This window comes from Microcebus murinus, chromosome 16 (assembly GCF_040939455.1).
Source record: "Microcebus murinus isolate Inina chromosome 16, M.murinus_Inina_mat1.0, whole genome shotgun sequence".
In the NCBI taxonomy this organism is placed as follows: domain Eukaryota; kingdom Metazoa; phylum Chordata; class Mammalia; order Primates; family Cheirogaleidae; genus Microcebus; species Microcebus murinus.
The window spans coordinates 64,620,656-64,637,801 of NC_134119.1; the positions used below are offsets into that span (position 1 = coordinate 64,620,656).

The following is a 17,146-nucleotide window of genomic DNA, read 5'->3' on the forward strand; positions in this document are numbered from 1 at the left end:
TTAAAAAATATTAAGTAGATATACACATAAAATTAAGCAAATGACAAAAGCAATTAACCATGCAAAAAAAAATTGCATAGGAGAGAAAATTCTAGTACATGACATGGCTCTGCGGTGAAAAATACCTAATCATAAAAAAAAAAAAAGAAAACCTAATCATAACATTATAAAAGTGATTGATTGAAAAAAATACGATTTTGCTAAAAATTGTAACAGCAACAATGAGCATTTATTGAGTTGGAACGGAATGAAAAGAGAAAAAAGTCCATTTCTGTGCAAACTACCTTTATTTATAAAGAAAAATGTCCCCATTTTGTTATAAACATAAAACCAGCGCTGTGTGAAGGCACTTCATTGAGGAGAGAAGGGGCAGGGATGCTGGTAGAGACCAAGGTGCCTTTTGTACCCCAAGGCCGCTGGGAGGAGTGGGGTCAGCGGTGACTCCCATGGAAATCCAGTGGGGACACCAGTGGGTTGTCTTGCTGGGGGCAGTGGCAGTAGGAGTGGGAGGCACTTTGGACGGGATCTGATGTAGCAAAAACGGGGTGTCTCCTGCCCCAGGGGTTCCCAGCCCCACCTGGACCTCCAAGGGCTAAGGCAGGTTCCTAAACTTAAGGCTGGGGTTCTCCTTCTGCCCCGAGCTTCGGGGAGAGCAGAGGACTGGTGGTAAGGGCCGCACCCCTGCAGGGCTGGGGGGCGCAGGTAAAGGCAGCGGTAAATGGAGGGGGAGGTCTGCAGCCAAGGCAGGGCTGCTTGCTCCAGTCTCCCTCCAAAATGTCCTTCTGTCCCGCTAGACTTTATTCCTCTGCGGCTTCACCCTGGGGAAGAGCTGAGGGGAGACGGATCTTTAGAGAGACACCAGGAGCTCCCATGCCCTCATCCCACCCTCCTCACCCCTTCCTAATGGACTCCCTCAGCGTCTCCCAAGCCAGCCCAGAATCCCTGAGTCTCGAGTCACCTCCAAGAACCTTCCCGATCAGAAGCCCCCATTGGGGAAATGGGATATCGAGTCTCCCATACTGACTTATAGCAGATGGATGCCCACCTGTCTCTAACACCGTGGCTGTCTGCTTGGGTCCCACCTTCATCCACCCCCAAATTTAAAAAATCTTCTCTCCCAGGAATATAATGGAATCGTCATGGTCTCCTCCCCCTACTCCTAGTAGAATCTTCCTTGGTTCTACTATAATTTTATTTTATTTATTTCTGAGCCAGAGTCTCACTCTGTTGCCATGGCTAGAGTGCTGTAGCGTCAGCCTAGCTCACAGCAACCTCAAACTCCTGGGCTCAAGTGATCCTCCTGCCTCAGCCTCCCAAGTAGCTGGGACTACAGGCATGTGCCACCATGCCCGGCTAATTTTTCCTGTGTATTTTTAATTGGCCAATTAATTTCTTTCTATTTTTAGTAGAGACGGGGTCTCGCTCTTGTTCAGGCTGGTTTCGAACTCCTGAACTTGAGTGATCCACCTGCCTTGGCCTCTAGACTCCTGACCTTGAATGATCCACCTGCCTCAGCCTCCCAGAGTGCTAGGATTACAGGTGTGAACCACTGCTCCCGGCCTCTACTATAATTTTATTAACAGATTTTTTTCTCACCCAGCCCCATGCAGTGTAATAAAAGCGTCCGCTCCACCATGCCTATAACATACAATTCCTTGGTCCGGCACAGTGGCTCACACCTGTAATCCTAGCACTCTGGGAGGCCAAGGCAGGCAATCGCTCCAGGAGTTCTAGACCAGCCTGAGCAAGAGCGAGACCCCATCTCTACTATAAATAGAAAGAAATTAATTGGCCAACTAATATATATAGAAAAAATTAGCCAGGCATGGTGGCGCATGCCTGTAGTCCCAGCTACTTGGGAGGCTGAGGCAGGAGGATTGCTTCAGCCCAGGAGTTTGAGGTTGCTGTGAGCTAGGCTGACGCCACGGCACTCACTCTAGCCTGGGCAACAAAGCAAGACTCTGTCTTAAAAAAAAAAAATACAATTCCTTAACTTCTCCCATCACTAAAATGAGACTCTTCATTGCTCCCTTGCTAAAACGGATTATTGTTATTTTTATTTTTTTTTTTATTTTTTTTATTTTTTTTGAGACAGAGTCTCGCTTTGTTGCCCAGGCTAGAGTGAGTGCCGTGGCGTCAGCCTAGCTCACAGCAACCTCAAACTCCTGGGCTCAAGTGATCCTTCTGCCTCAGCCTCCCGGGTAGCTGGGACTACAGGCATGCGCCACCATGCCCGGCTAATTTTTTTATATATATATCAGTTGGCCAATTAATTTCTTTCTATTTATAGTAGAGACGGGGTCTCGCTCTTGCTCAGGCTGGTTTTGAACTCCTGACGTTGAGCAATCCGCCCGCCTCGGCCTCCCAAGAGCTAGGATTACAGGCGTGAGCCACAGCGCCCGGCCCTGTTATTTTTATTTTTTAGAGACGAGGGTCTCACTATGTTGCCCAGGCTGGTCTTAAACTCCTGGCCTCAAATGATCCCCCCACCGCAGCCTCCCAAAGTGCTGTTGCAGATGTGAGCCACCAGGCGGCCCAAAATGGATTATTCTTTCACCTCCCCATCAATGCCAATCAGGGATGATGAAAATATTTGAGCACGAACCAAATAACCAGTAAGGCAGTGGGGGGAGCACCCCCAAAGTGCCAGCTGTGGAAAGGGCTCTTCCTCACCTACTCCCCTAAGTATAAGGGGCCCACTCTTCCCCCCTCTTCTGTAAGGACTTTTCCTTTCCTCCCCAATGGGCTTTTCTGACTCCCCCTTCACTCGATATAATGGTCTGTCCCTCTCCCCCCTCTTGTTCCTGCGGGATCCCCTTTTCCCCAAACCTAGGTCAGGAGGTGCCCACCATACCCCCTGGGCTCACCCCGAAGTAGTTACGCGGCACGTAGCCCTCCTGGCCGTGCAGCGCGGCCCACCACCAGTCGGTCTCCTCGGGCCCGTCCCTCCGCAGCACGGTGACCGACTCGCCCTCGCGGAAGGACAGCTCGTCCCCGAACTCGGCGCTGTAGTCCCAGAGGGCGTACACCACCCCGCTGTGCATCAGCCCCATACTCTGCTCCACGTCTGAAAAACGCCGCGGCCTGCATCGTGAGAACCAAGCCGAGAGGGCCCAGGGACACAGGTGGCCACGCAGGGGACAGGGACAGGCGCCCGGACGTGGCACCTGCCCCAGCGGGAGGATGAGCCACGGGAAAAGCTGTGTGCGCCCATGTGTGGGGGCGGGGGCCAGAGCTGGGGTCGCATGCCCGACCCCACATTCGAGGACACGGGGTGCATCGAGCTGGGTCACTTACTGCCGCAGCAGCGTCAAAGGCCCCCATTCCCTGCTTGGACATTGTTGAATCCCTCTGTCACCCCTAGAGGCACAGTCTTCCCCCCACGTGGGCCCCGGCGCCCCCTAAAGGCAGGCGTTACAGCAGGGCTCCTCTCACCCACGTTCTGCCGGAGGGGGCACAGCCCGATGTCGGGAAGCCCCACAGGGTCACATCCTTTGGGATGTGACCCTGCGTCTCACCCCCAGGTCCCGGGACCTGCCTCGCCCCAACTCCGTGAGTTCCCCAGCTCAAACCCAGACCCGACTTGCCGCCCAGGTGTGTAGGAGAGACCCTATGTCCAGTCCCCAAGGTAAGCCTACCTCGCCCCTCCCTTCGGGGAACCAGGTGACAGTGGCCTGTCCCTGGAGAGACATCTACGGCCTCATGTCTTATTGCAAGAGGGACAGTCCCCAAGCCCCTTCCCAGCAGCCATGGCCGGCTCGCCTGCCAGGTGTGTGCTAACGTCCCTCCCACAAGTGGCTAAACCACCTGCCCAGGCCTGCGCCAGGGAGGTGGCGCAATTGGAAAGTCCAGCTCCCCACCCCCAAGACCACTCTCCTCCCCGAAGGCGTCTAGTTCGCAGGGCACATTCTCCATGTCCCCTCTCTCTCTCAAAGGGGCACAGTCCCCCACCCAAGCTGGTGGCCCACCCCACCGCCCCCTCCTCCGCAATCCTGCTATGTGGTTGGTACAGCCCCCACGTCCTCAGTCCCTCGTCTTCATGGGGGACAGTCCCCCGCCTGAGCACCTGCCAGCTGGGCTGTCCAGTCGCCCCACCCAGCCGCCCCGGCCGCGCCTCGCACCTGCCAGGTAGGTGGCGCAGTCGGCATAACCCTCGCGGTAGGGGTCGCACTTCTCGATGGCCGTGGCGCCGTCGCTGAGCGTGGTGGCGAAGATGGCGGCGCCGTGCTGCACCAGCGCCATGCAGATGGCCGTGTCGTTGCACGACGCTGCGCAGTGCAGCGGGGTCCTGGGCGGGGGAGGGGTGCGTGAGAGGCCGCGCGTGCGCCCGGGCCCAGCCCAGAGCGCCGTCGGGGGTCCGGCACCGCCCCGCGCGGTCAGGGCTCACCAGCCGTGGCTGTCGGGGGAGTTGACGTTGGCGCCCGCGGCGATGAGGAAGTCCACGATGGGGTAGTTGGCGCCGCAGATGGCGTTGTGCAGGGCGGTGATGCCCTCCTCGTTGGGCTGGCTCGGATCGTTCATCTGCCGGGCGGGGGAGGGGAAGGCTCAGTCCCAGGCTCGGTCGTCCCGTCCCCTCCGCCCTGCTCACCCCCAGCCCAGCCGTCCTCACCTCCTTCACGGCCTGCTGCACCACCTCCAGCTCGCCGGTCAGGGCGGCGTCCAGCAGCAGGACAAGCGGGTTGAGGCGCGCGCGGCGGGCCTTGCGCGGGGACCCCGCCTTCCGCAGCACCGATCGCATCTCCTGGGGGACACGGCGAGGATTTCAGCCACTTGGAGGGCTTGTTAGTGTACCCATGACCCAGAGGGGGAAACAGAAGCTTGGGGACAGCCGCTGTGGTCACCCATCTAAACGGGGGGCAGGGCTGGGAGTCACACCCAGGGTCGTCCAGAGACCCACCCAGTCCGGAGGGGTGGGGATGCCTGGGTTCTCAAGAGCACCCCGGTTTCCTACAGTCAGGGAACCCTGTGATTTTGCAATTTGGGGCCCTGAAACCTGAGAGAAACCTGGGAGACCATTGAGTTGGTGGCAGAGGAATTCTACACCTTCAAGGCAATGATTATGGAAGCGGGTTGTTCAATACACAATCTCATTTCTTTTATATAAAAAGAGTGCTACGAAGCACACTGACGAAATGTCACCAGGTGTTAATTCAGATGTTTGGAATTTGCATATTTATCATTTATTCCTTGTGCTTTCTTATTTTTAATTTTCCTCCTCCAAGATTCATTTATTCTGAGTGTGTGATTACGCAGCATTTGTTATTCTGGTCTTTTGCTGTCTCCGGAGTTTCAGTGATTTCAAGATTCTGAAATTCAGAGATCCCAAAAGCCATCGGATCCAGAACTCTCTAACGCTCAGTTATTTCAAGTTTGCAACGTGTTGTGATTGCAGAAATGCTAAGTTGCACTATTTCAAATTGCTGAGGGCCCAGGAGATCCTCTGATTGAGAACATCAATGTTTTATCATTAAAATTTCATTCCAGGCCGGGCGCTGTGGCTCATGCCTGTAATCCTAGCTCTTGGGAGGCCGAGGCGGGCGGATTGCTCAAGGTCAGGAGTTCAAAACCAGCCTGAGCAAGAGCGAGACCCCGTCTCTACTATAAATAGAAAGAAATTAATTGGCCAACTGATATATATATAAAAAATTAGCCGGGCATGGTGGCGCATGCCTGTAGTCCCAGCTACTCGGGAGGCTGAGGCAGAAGGATCACTTGAGCCCAGGAGTTTGAGGTTGCTGTGAGCTAGGCTGACGCCACGGCACTCACTCTAGCCTGGGCAACAAAGAGAGACTCTGTCTTAAAAAAAAAAAAAAAAAAATTTCATTCCAAAAGACTAGCAGGACATACTCAAAATGTTAATCATGGTTCTCTATGAGTGCTGTGATCTTGTCCCCTTCATTCTATTTTTATTTATTTCCCCAAGTTTTCTATGGTGTTTGTGTATTTTTTTCTTTTCAATTCTTCTTTCTTTCTTTCTTTCTTTCTTTCTTTCTTTCTTTCTTTCTTTCTTTCTTTTTTTAGTTTTTCATCTCTTCAGTTTCCTGGAGGTGTTTGTGTATTCCTTTCATGTCAATTTAAAATATTATTCTGTATTACAACATATTAGCACACTAATCTGTGATTTTTATAATTGAAATTATGAGTGTCTTTAATCTCCAGCTTTGGTGACTTCAAGAATCAGTAATAATTCAGCGTCCATGGTAGTAACATTATCTATGTTCTTTAAACCTTTTGTGCTCTAGAATTTTAAAATTTTACTATTCCGAGATTGTGATACCACTGTTTAATTCTTGAATTCTGTGACTTTTTTTTCTCTCCAAGTTTCTCTGTGGCCAGGACTTTATAATTCTACAATGAGACAACTCGACCATTTCAAGGTGTTGTCATTCTTCCCTTCTTGATTTCAAGACCCTGAGCCTTAACATTCCCTGGCTCTAACTTTAGAAGGGCCTAGAGATAGGCATTTTGGGGTGTCCACTTGGCCCCCACTTCTGTAGAAATTGTTCTCCTCCCTCTGTCTACCCACACTCAGTGTTCACAACAGTTCCACGTGACTACAGCCCTGCCGCCAGCCGAGATGCAGGGGACCAAGATCAGCAGGTGACCATTCTCTGGCTCAATAATAACAACAATAAAATAGTTAACAGCTGTGTGCCAGGCACTATTCTAAACATTACATTAATACATTTTATCTTCACAGCAATAAGGTGAGTACTGATATTCTCACCCCCATTTTACAGATGAGGAAACTGAGGCCCAGAGAGGCTAAATGTCTTGCCCAAGGTTTGCATAGCAGATAAATGGCATGGAGCCAGGATTCAAACAAACCCGAGCAAGCCTAACTCTGTAGCAGGTACACTTAACCGTGACACTCACAGCCTCAGGGGCCAGAGACTTGATTTCTGTAAGAGAAGGGAACAAATTTCTAGCAAAAGCAGAAACGAGAGACTCCTTGGGCTCCAGGTGCAAAGAAAGAGTGTGACTGCTTTGATTCAGGCAGGCTTTCCTGGTCCCAGGGGGAAAAAACCAGTGTTTTTTGCCAAGACTCAGTGATTTCCAGATGTAACACTCTGACATTGCTAAAGGACTGAAGGGCAGGGCACAGGCGCAGGTTATTGGAGAGAAAGAGCAGAGAAAGTCTCCAGGTGGCCAAGACCCCTGGATGTCCCTCCATACACGCTGGCACGCAGCTGTCCCTGGGCTAAAGACTACATTTCCCAGCCTGTCTTGCGGCTGGGCTCCTGGCTAGTGGGAGGGGCAAGTGACGTGTGCAATGTCCAGCTTCTGCCCCCAAAGGGAAGGGGCACTTTCTCTTCTTCCTCCTCCACTCCTGGCTGGAAGGCAGACTTGGTGAGAGCCACCTTGGACCAGGAGGGCAGGCCGAGCCCCGGTGGAGGGCAGAGCCCCGGGCAGATGGAGAGGGGTCCTGACCATTGAGCTGCCTGCCAGCCCTGGACTGCTACTCCAGAGAGAAGAAAAACTCTATCTCATTGAAGCCACTGCATCTGGGGGCTCTTTGCCATATGCTAGCAAACAACCCCACTTTGCTCCTATATATTACTTACCACGCTCTGCAGCTGCTCGGGCGGGCTGCTCTGGGGCGGAGCCGGGGTTGGGATGGGGGCTGGCGGGGCAGGAGCAGGGGGCCCTGCCCTGGCCTCGGACCCCTCCGTGATGGGGCACAGCTCTGGTTCGGGGCCCCCGGGCCCTGGCCCTCCGTGGCGATGGAAGAGGCGGCTGATGATCTGCTGGTACTGTTTCTTGTGGGTGGGGGGCAGGGCCACGGCGGGGCTCTGCTCCATGGAGCCCCTGCGTTTGAGGGGCCGAGGAATCTCTGCCAGCACCCGTGCCACCTCCTCCAGCTCGGGCACCGACTGCGCCTCAGGTGGCAGTGCCGGCTGCAGCCTTGTGGGGCTGAGGGGCCGGGTGACGGTGCCTTCCTCTGTGTCACCGGCTTCCAGCACTGGCGCCAGCAGCCCCTCTATCTCCGGTTCAGGCTCCAGCTCCGCAGGGGGCTTGGGGGTGCCTAACAGGAACAAGAGCCCCATCAGAAGGCGGGTCCCCAAGGGACCTCCAAAACACTCCGTCCCCATAACTTCCGGGACCTACAACCAGCGCCTGATTTGCTGTGCCACCTCAGGGGAGTCCCTTGCCCTCTGCGCACTCCCCCTGTCCCTGGGCTGGGAAGAGCAAGCAATCGGGACACCTCCCATATGTGTAATTAGCATGTGCCTGTCGCGCTGACCTCTCACCGCTGCCTTGGGAGGCAGACGGCCTACCCTCTCCGGGGATGGAAGAGGAATCTGAGTCTCAGAGAGGGCATGTCAGTTGCCCAAGGCCACATCGCTGGGATCTGAACTCAGTTCTGACGCTAGACTCTGCACTCGCCCAACCCACGACAGATGCGACTTTCGAAGCCCCTAAGAATGTCTCTCCCTAACATCTCACGCAGAAAACTCCCACCAGGAGCAGATTCCTGGCGTTTAGAGGTCTCTTCTCTCTGTCTAGCAGTCTAATAAAGCAGCTGGAAATAATCTAATCACGCTATGTGTCATTTCATTGACTCCCCAGCAGAGTCCCATAAGGGAAATGTTATTAATCTCTCATCACAGCTGGGAAAACAGAGGCCCAGGCAGGTTAGGTAATTAATCCTCAGCCCCACAGCAAGTCAGCAGGGCAGAGAGCCTCAAGCCCACTCTGCTTAACTCCACTGACCTGGCGTCAAAAAATATTAATAATTATTATGACTAATGTGATAGCTACTGAGAGCTCACTATGCATTAGGCACCATGTTAAGATCTTTCTGTGAATTCAATACACAGAATATTATACACTCAATATCCTACTAAGAAGATAGATTCTATCGTTATTTGTCCAATGACATTGAGGCTCAGAGAGGTTAAGTGACTCGCACAAGGTCACACAGTGTGAAACCAGGCAGTCCTGCTCCAGAGTCCATGCATAACCATTGTGCTATCCCTGGCTCTCGAGTGGATTCCCAAGCTCGGCTGGCCTAGCTCTCTGCTAGGGACAATGTCTGGTCCCCTGCCACATGGGCTCCCTTCACCCAGCCTTCTGGGGTCCCCGCCGCTGACTCACCTTCATTCACAGGGGCCCATGTCTGTTGGGGAGGCTGGGGGGCTGGGGTAGGGGTTTGGGGGTGGGGTTGGGTTTGGGGCTGTGGGGGCAGCTGGGGCTGGGGCTGTGGCTGGGAGGGCGGCTGGGGCTGGGGCTGGGGCTGGGGGGGCGGCTGGGGAGGCAGCTTAGGCGGGGGTGCTCGGGCGAAGACGGGGGACCCAGGGAACATGGCCCTGCTGGCCCCGTGCTCCCAGAAGGCGTTCTGCAGCTTGAATATCATGCTGAGGGGGATGGGGCGCTGGCGCGGGGCGCTGCGGGGCTGGGGGCTGGAAGGAGGCATGGGGATGCGGCTGACGGGCTGCCAGCTGCGGGGCAAAGTGCCCGACGGCCCCGCGGAGCCCAGCGAACGGCGGTAGCTGCCCACATCAGAACGCCTGTCGTTGGCCAGAGGGGAGACCTTGTAATTGCGCGGCAGGGTGGCGCTGGTGAGGTTGTCCTGGGAGGAGCGAAGGGAGAAGGGGCTCCAGTGGGAGAGGTAAGGGCGCAAGGTGGAAGGGACAGGAGGGGGCGAGGGAAGGCCAGGGAGCGAGGGAGAAGAAACATCCGGAAGGGCTGGAGTGCAGGTATCGAAGGAAGAGCGTGGGAAAGGCGCGGAGACTGCGGGCACAGCCAGGCAGCGGGTGAGACTGGCCCTGACCCCGCCCCCCGACCTTGCCCGACCTCCCCTCTCCCAAAGTCACCTCCCCTCTCCCAGAGCCCTCGCCCCTCACCTTGCCGGCGGCTCCCAGCCCGTCCAGGCTGCTCTCCCTCCAGGGCAGCAGCTGCAGGCCCGGCGAGGCCGGCCGCGCGAAGACGTCCAGGCCTGCGAGGCGGGAATATTAGGGTCTGGGGGCGCCTGTCCTCTGGGTCCCCCAATCCCCTCCTTCACCTCCGCCCAGCTTCCATCACTCACGTTCATAGCTCTGCGAAGACTTCTTCTCGTACGCCACGTCTAGGTCAGACTCATTCCAGGCTTTGGGGGGCCGCCGGCGCAGCGTCAGGTCGTCTGGAGAGACGTTGCCAGTGAGGATGGGAAGCAGGGAGCCCCGCGCGCCCGAGCGCCCCGAGTTCGGCCCCTGGCTCACCTTGCGCGCGCAGGGGCGGGGCAAAGGCGCTTCCGCCCGCGCCCAGCAGGGGACCCCCGAAGGCGGACTGCGCCTCGTAGGCAGCCGCGGGGGGGCGCGGCGAGGGCCCCCGCTCGGGGAAGAAGGCCTGGGGCCCCTCGGCCAGAGGGCTGCCACGCGGGGAGCCCGCGCGCCCCAGGAAGTCGAAGGGCGTGGGGGGACCCTGCTGGCGGAGCGGGCCTGGCCGCGGGGAGGGCGCGCGCCCGAGGGAGCCGCTCGCGCCGTCGAAGGCGCGCGGCCGCGGCGAGGGCGCGCGCTCCAGGCTGCTGTAGGCGTCGGGCTGCAGGTAGAGCGGGGCGCGCGGAGACGATGGCCGGCCCTTGGGCGACAGCGGGCTGTAGGGATGCAGGGCCGGGGCACTCTCCGAGCGTGGGAATGAGGTGTCTGTGCCGTCGGTGGCCGCCTTCCGGGGGGACCCTCGGCTGCCCATGGGCTCCGGGACCGGGCTGGAGCTGTACCGGGACAGCTGTGGGGAGGCCAGGACGTTGAGGGGTCAAAGGAGACATTAGAGGAGGGGTCGGCGGGGAGGGGGTCAAAAGAGGTATTTGAGGGTCAACCCAGAGGACGTAGACTAGCGGTGGAAATTCAGGCACAGAGAGCCCAGGTGAGGAGTGTTGGGGACAGACCCCTGAGTTAGGATGGATCTAACCCATTACTGTATGTCGCCTCTGCGTGACTTAGGAAAGGCCCCTTTCCTCCTGAGGGTCCTCCACTGGTCCCTTCTTTCAAGTGACCTTGAATAGGCCACAACCTGCACAACCGTATGGGGCGGCCTTGCCCGAAATCCAGGCCTCTGGCCTGAGGTGTGGAGAAAAGCTGGCTTTGGAGGTCAGGGTGGGGACCAGGCTCACCCTAGAAGGGGCTGTGGCCTGTGGGCCAGGAGGTGCCGGTGAGTCTGACCACAGCGACTCCAGCTGCTTGGTCAGCTCGTCCACCTTGGCTGCCGCCGTGTCCAGCTCCATCTGCTTCATGTGCTCCATGTGCTTTATGGCCAGCGCTGGGTGGGCAGGAGCGACGGTAAGGACAGGACAGAGGCTCCTGGCAGGGGCCCGCCTCTGCCCACCTCCCCGAGGGCCCCGCCCCACCGGCCCCGCCCCCTACCCCAGCTCACACTGGAAGTTCAGGTCCAAAAGGTCCCGTGCATTCTGAAATGCCTCGCTGTCCATGGTGCCAGCTGCAGCGGGCGCCTGCAGGGGGGAAGGGAGCCTTCTAAGTCCCCGCCCTCAGGGAACATGGGGCTTGGGGAGCAGAGCGGCGCCCTTACTCTGTTCTTTCCACTTCCCCAGCTGGGAAATGCCAACTCCTTCAAAGCCCAGTCCATGCGCCACCTAGAACTCCCAACCTGTTCTAGAAGGCTCCAGACGACTCACTGTCTTTCCGTGACTCCTTGTCCATCTCTTTGTCCCCGCCCTAACAGGACTTGAATCACTCCCTGAACAATTATCTATTGATCATCTACTATGTACCAGTGAACACAGGATGAAATGTCTATCAATTACTGGATGCCTACTTGGGACCAGGAGGCACTGAGCTAGATGCTGGGGATATTTTTTAAAAATAGTAATTGTGGAGTGCCAGAACCCATCCATGCCTATTGCTTGGGGTATAATGTAATACAAACAATAGCCATTAATCGAGGGGCCACTGCCTTCTGGAACTGTGCCAAGCACTGTGCACTCAATGCCTCATTCGATGGTAAAACCCACGTGCTAGCAGGTGAGACAGAATGTGTGTTCAAGGTCACCCTCCAAGAAGTTGGGAGAACTTCACACCCGGATCTAACTTGTTCCTCTGGGTCATCTCCACCAGATGGGAGGGATCCCAGACGGCAGTGACTGCTCAGCTTCCTCTCCCAGGAGTCCCCATGCAGTGGAGGCCTGGCTCACACTAAGCCATTGTTAGCAGGAGGAACAGGGAGGTGGCCAGGGGCAGATGGGCAGCTGTGGTCACCGGCCCAGTGGGAGGGAGCCAGGCTACCAGAAACCAGTCAGGCCAGCACTATCCCCAACCCCGTGGTGGCCACCACGCCCGCCAGCTCTGCCACCTCCCTGTTGCAACCGCTGAGCTTTGGCGGCACAGGTGTGGGCGGTGGGGGCAGGCCGGGGCATGCTGGTACCAGCCTGTCTGGGAAATAGAGGGAACAGAACTTGTTGAAACTGGTGGCTCATTTGGGTGTACTGGGAGTGTGTGACCTTTGTGGATGAATCCTCTCCCATTGAGCCTCAGTTTCCCCAGTGGTGAAAGGAGAAGGCAAACAAGCTATTCGGAGAGCCCCCTTCAATCTCTGAGCCCTAGATTCTGATACTATAAGGACCTCGAGACTGTAATTAAAGTTCTACAGAGTCTAACCCCCACAGCTGGAGAGTCAAGTGTTGGAAAGTTCTGAGTCTCTGAGCTTCTATCTTTGGAACATTCTAGAATTCTCCAACTTGGCTAGCCCAGAATTCTGCCTTCCCGAACCAGGTTGTATCTATCCCAGGATTACGCTGTCCCGGACGCCTAGACGGATGGTATAAAAGCACAAGTAAGGAGGCTGACTCCAAGGGTTTAAATCTGGCAGCACCACTTTGATGAGAGTGCCTCAGTTTCCTGATCTGTAAAATGAGGATAAATAACAGTTCAGCTCACAGGACTATTGTGAAGATCCACCTAGTCAAAGGTGCAGGAAGAATTCAGGGCTCTGCAGACTGAGGCCTGGGAAAGTAGAGATGAGACGACAGGAATGAAATTCGGGGCTTTTAGAATCTGAGTTACACAGGAAACACTTTGCAAGTGTCTGTTAAAGCATAAAAATGAACGTGTCTATGCAGCCCGCAGTGCCAGCGTTCCAGCAGTCAGCGGTTCTTGGGGATTTCACGATTCCCAGATTCCACACTGTCATCCTCTGGCTCTAAGGAAATGCCAGCCCTGGGAGTGAGTGTCCCGGGGTCTGGTGCGGGCGGAGGGGGCGTCAGGGCCGCCAGGGGGCGCCCAGGTCACGGCCCGACCCCACCCGGGCGGGCGGACAGCGCCTGAGCTCAGGCCCGGGGAATGCGCGGCGGGCCCGGGCAGGTGCCGCACCTCCCGCGGCGGGGGAGCGGTGCGGGCGCGGTGCGAGGGCGGGGCGCGGGGGTGGCGCGGGCGGCGTCTGTGTTCCCAGGCCTCTGCCCTTGCCCTCCACCCCCCCCCCCGTCCTCTCCCCTGGGCTCCCCTCCCACCCCAGCTCCCCCCTCCCTCGGGCTCCCATCCACTCCAGGTAACCTCCCCTGGGCTCCTCTGCCCGCTCCACCCCTGCTCGCCCCCCCCCTGCCGCCTCTGCACCCCGGCCACGTTCTTTGGGATTAAGGACGCCGCCGCGGGCTTCCTGGAGGAGTCATCCTCAGTAGGAACCGGGTCAGAGCGCCAGGCTGGGCAGGGAACACCCAGGTCGGCATCCTACAGCCCTGTCCGGACAGACTGAGGCTAGGGGACGCTCCACCCTCTCCGGGACTTGCCTTCCTCCTCTGTAGACGCACGTGAAATGGGCTAGTGCCTTCCCCTATCTAATCCTCTACCTTGGGCTAGTTATTTAGCTACTCTGTGCCCCAGTTTCCTCGTGTGTATAAGGGGGAATTAACACCTTCTCCTCAAAGGGGTGTGAGGATTGAGTAACATAATTTATGTGCAGTGTTTTAGAACAATGCAGTGCACGAAATAAAGTCCACGTACACAGGATTCTTAAGTACCAGCCTTCGTTGGCTGTTCATTAAGATAAGACAGGATTTGGTGCAAAGGGAGGGCTCACAACTTAAAGTAATTTTCCCCAAAAAAGGGCCCCGTTCCACCCTTTCAGAGATTCTAAAAGCTCCGAGCTTTGATGTCCAGGCTGTCAACTTCCTGAGCCCTGGGATCTCAGAGACCTAAATTCTCCCCGTACATTGCTGAGTTCTGGCCAGTCCTCAATGGCTTAGGGACACAGGCTGGGAGAACTCTGGAAGATTCCAGACAGAAGCTGGCGAAAGCCCAGGGTGTGGGCAGTGTCCACTCTCCAGCCTCAGTTTCCCCACTAGCAGGGAGAAGTCCTTCCCTGGGTTCAGCAAATCTCATTCGATATGAGAGGTCTGGGCAGTCGCCTGAGACTCCTCTAGACAGTGGGAGCTATCTTTCTACCTGCCATGCCATGAGCCTTGTTGTCGCAATCCCGGTTATTATTTTTAATTTCATTTCAGCCTATCACCAAATGCCCTTCAAGCCCAGACATTAGGAAGCAGCCCTCTCTCATCAGATGCCCCTGCCTCCCCCATTCTGTTTTTAATCCTCCTGATGACACATGGAGGTGGGGAGAGGGGCAGATAGGCAGAGGGAGGAGCCTGGCCCTGCCCTCCCCCAGCTCAAGGACAGACACCTCCAGAATTAGCCTCTATCCCTCCCTTATCTCCCACAATACTTCAGGTCAGACTGACGACAGTGGAGGTGACATTTCTTACCTCTGGGTCAGGGCAAGGAGCCCTGGGAGGGAGGTTAGTCAGAAAATCTGGTGGGAATGGATGGAATCCCGTCCCCCAGAGAGCTACATAGGAAGGCGGAGGCCAAATCCTGACCCCCAGCTCTCCTGCCTGTGTGACCTCTCCGCCTCAGTTTACCCTTCCTCTCTGTGTAATGCGTACTCGCCCGGCCATGCAAGTCTCCCAGAATCCAACTCCACGTTCTGGAACTCTGCAAACCCCATATGTTTGTTTCCCACCCCCATGGGGCAATAGGAGGTCCCGCCTCCGCCAGGGGGCGCCCTGGGGCGGATGTCCCTTCTCTGGTTAGGCAGGTCTGACGCCCCGGTTAATGACATGTTGGGGTTCGCTCAGCGGCACAGAGGAGGTTGGAGAGCTGCCCCGGTTTTCTCTCCTCCCCTGCCCCCATCCCAGAGCCGCAAAGTTGGGGGAGAACCGGGACACAGCATCCGGAGGGACCCTGGGCACTTGTCCCGCTCCATTTCAGGGACCCACTTCCACTATCCCTGCCCCACCCCTAATTCTGCTCAGGGACCTAGAGGTTAGGTCGAGAAGGTAGCTGGAGGGCCGCAGGGGTGGTCACCGTTCCTGAGCCCCAGTAGTCTGAGCTCCCACTTCTGCCCAGGACTCGAGGATCCGAGACCCCAATACTACCCAATGATTCAGGCTTCCCAGAAACCCCAGTTCGAGGGACTCAGGAATCCCAGCTACAACGTGTCCCCCAGAACAAGGGGTCCAAGCCCTCCATTCCAAGAACTCAGGCATCCGAGCCCCCTTCCTTCCACCCAGTAAATCAGGCATCCGAGTTCTCCCCTTCCAGGGACCCAGACGTCTGCGCACCCCAAATTCCGCCCTGGAACCCGGCGTTCTAGTCCCCTCCCAATCCTCCCAGGAACGCGACTGCCGGGCTCTTAGAGGGCCTCTGGACCCCAGGGGGGTGTAACTCACGGATCCGGGGCAGATCCTGGCACCAGGGGGCTTCCTCCGGCTCCAGCTCCGGCTGCCGGGAGCGGAGGACGGGGCGGGGCAGGCTCCGGGAACAGGTTAGACGACGTGACTCGGGCTGGAGGGAGGCGGGTCCCGGAGGGGAGGGGGAGCCGAGATCGCCTCGAGCACCTTGGGACTTGTAGTCCCAGAGGGCCAGGACGCAGCCAGAGATCTTCCCTTTCGGATTCACCCGGAGTCCATTTCACAGACAGGAAGGGCAAGGCCCAAGAATCTGCAAGCGACCTGGCCAGGCCAGGGAGAGACGGAAAAGCAGAGACGCCTACCGCGCGGTGGCTGCAAGACATGCACTTCTGAGCTCTTGCTCCACCCCTTCAGGCTCAGTTTCCCCTTTCCCGAGTGAACATTTGGACCAAAGAGGTGGAAGATTGGAGGCTGGATAAAAGTCACATGCCCAGCTCCTAAAGCGAGAAGAGAGCCTTGCTGACTCAGTATCCCCTCGGGTGTCTAAGCATCAGTGTCCCCGTCGGTAAAAGGGGGGATGATAGGAGGGGTCGGATCTTTACAGGATTCTCAGCAACAGAGGCTAAAGTTGGAGGCTGGACTACAATCTCCAGCAGCAGCCGCGACCGATCTCTAGCACCTCCTCGCCTCGGGTCCTCTGGGAATTGTAGTCCCGGAGCTCGCAGGGGCGGCACCCGGGTGTCTCGCCCACGCGCAGGGAACAATCTGGAGATCCCGGGCGGAGGAAATGTTTCCCCTTCCCCTTGACCCTCCCTCTGCTCTAGAAAGCCACTCTCTCCTGGGGAAAAGGTGGGTGCCCAAATTCTGGAGTAGGATCCGAAATCTCGGCAGAGGGGGCGGGAACCGGCGCTGACACACCGGCCAGGAATGCAGTCGGGTCACCCCGTCTAGCCGCCGTCCCGCGGCTCCAACTGCCGCCCCACGCGGTGCGGTCCCGGTGGGAAGAAACGTGGGCGCGTCTCCCAAATCTGCGTCCACGTGCAGCTGTTTACACGCGCCCTGGGGCAGGGAGGGGTTGCCGATCAGGCCTTCTACCCCCTCTGCCTTCCTCAAAGCCATCAGGAATGTTTCCCACGCACTAGACTAAACCCTCGAAGGCATCTGCAAGTCTCACCTAATCCGCAAGCGCCGCCCCTTAGCCCGCACCGCCCCACGCGTGTCTCGCTCCGGGTTCGAGGCTCCGCCCCTGGATCTGCAGGCTCCTCCCCCTGTGTTTCCCGCTCCCTGGGAGTCCAAAAGTTCTGCCCCTGGCTGGTACCTCACGCCCTAGGGAGGGCTTACCCCCATTCCTCCTTTTTCCCCCACCTCTCCCACTCAAATTCTGAACTTCCAAGGCATCTGGGCCGCCCCAGAAGGGATTGAACACTGAAAGCACAGCCCTACTGTCCAGGATTCTTACCTGTCCCTTTAAGAACTTCAGACCAATCGACCTTCCTGTCTCTTTAAGAGTTAGGTCCTATCGGGGCAGCAGCC

At 57.0% G+C, this 17,146-nt stretch overlaps 1 protein-coding gene across 2 annotated transcripts; it reads right to left on the bottom strand.

The window, feature by feature from the left end:
* Nucleotides 1-268: 268 nt before the first annotated feature.
* Nucleotides 269-16,665, bottom strand: PPP1R13L (protein phosphatase 1 regulatory subunit 13 like). Of its 2 annotated transcripts, XM_012761393.3 has the most exons (14): nucleotides 15,653-16,665; nucleotides 12,870-12,935; nucleotides 11,353-11,428; nucleotides 11,093-11,238; nucleotides 10,203-10,707; nucleotides 10,031-10,123; nucleotides 9,849-9,940; nucleotides 9,100-9,574; nucleotides 7,566-8,026; nucleotides 4,610-4,741; nucleotides 4,388-4,521; nucleotides 4,122-4,288; nucleotides 2,868-3,067; nucleotides 269-829 (listed from the first exon to the last, which is right to left on the bottom strand). In XM_012761393.3, exons 3-14 carry the CDS (start codon nucleotides 11,405-11,407, stop codon nucleotides 791-793), a joined length of 2,499 nt encoding a protein of 832 aa, XP_012616847.2. In that variant the 5' UTR covers nucleotides 11,408-11,428; nucleotides 12,870-12,935; nucleotides 15,653-16,665; the 3' UTR covers nucleotides 269-790. The 2 variants fall into 2 exon arrangements, with proteins under 2 accessions (XP_012616847.2, XP_020138863.2); XM_020283274.2 differs by lacking the exon at nucleotides 12,870-12,935 and having other exon boundaries at nucleotides 15,653-16,664.
* Nucleotides 16,666-17,146: the final 481 nt, after the last annotated feature.

What these genes read in the sequence shown, in the direction of transcription:
- PPP1R13L (XM_012761393.3), bottom strand. Translation starts at nt 11,407, where the DNA reads ATGGACAGCGAGGCATTTCAGAATGCACGGGACCTTTTGGACCTGAAC. An exon ending in ATGGGCCCCTGTGAATGAAG is followed by an intron (nt 8,027 to 9,099) that starts GTGAGTCAGCGG and finishes TGTTCCTGTTAG; the next exon opens with GCACCCCCAAGCCCCCTGCG. An exon ending in CTGCGCCACCTACCTGGCAG is followed by an intron (nt 3,068 to 4,121) that starts GTGCGAGGCGCG and finishes GGCGTTTTTCAG; the next exon opens with ACGTGGAGCAGAGTATGGGG.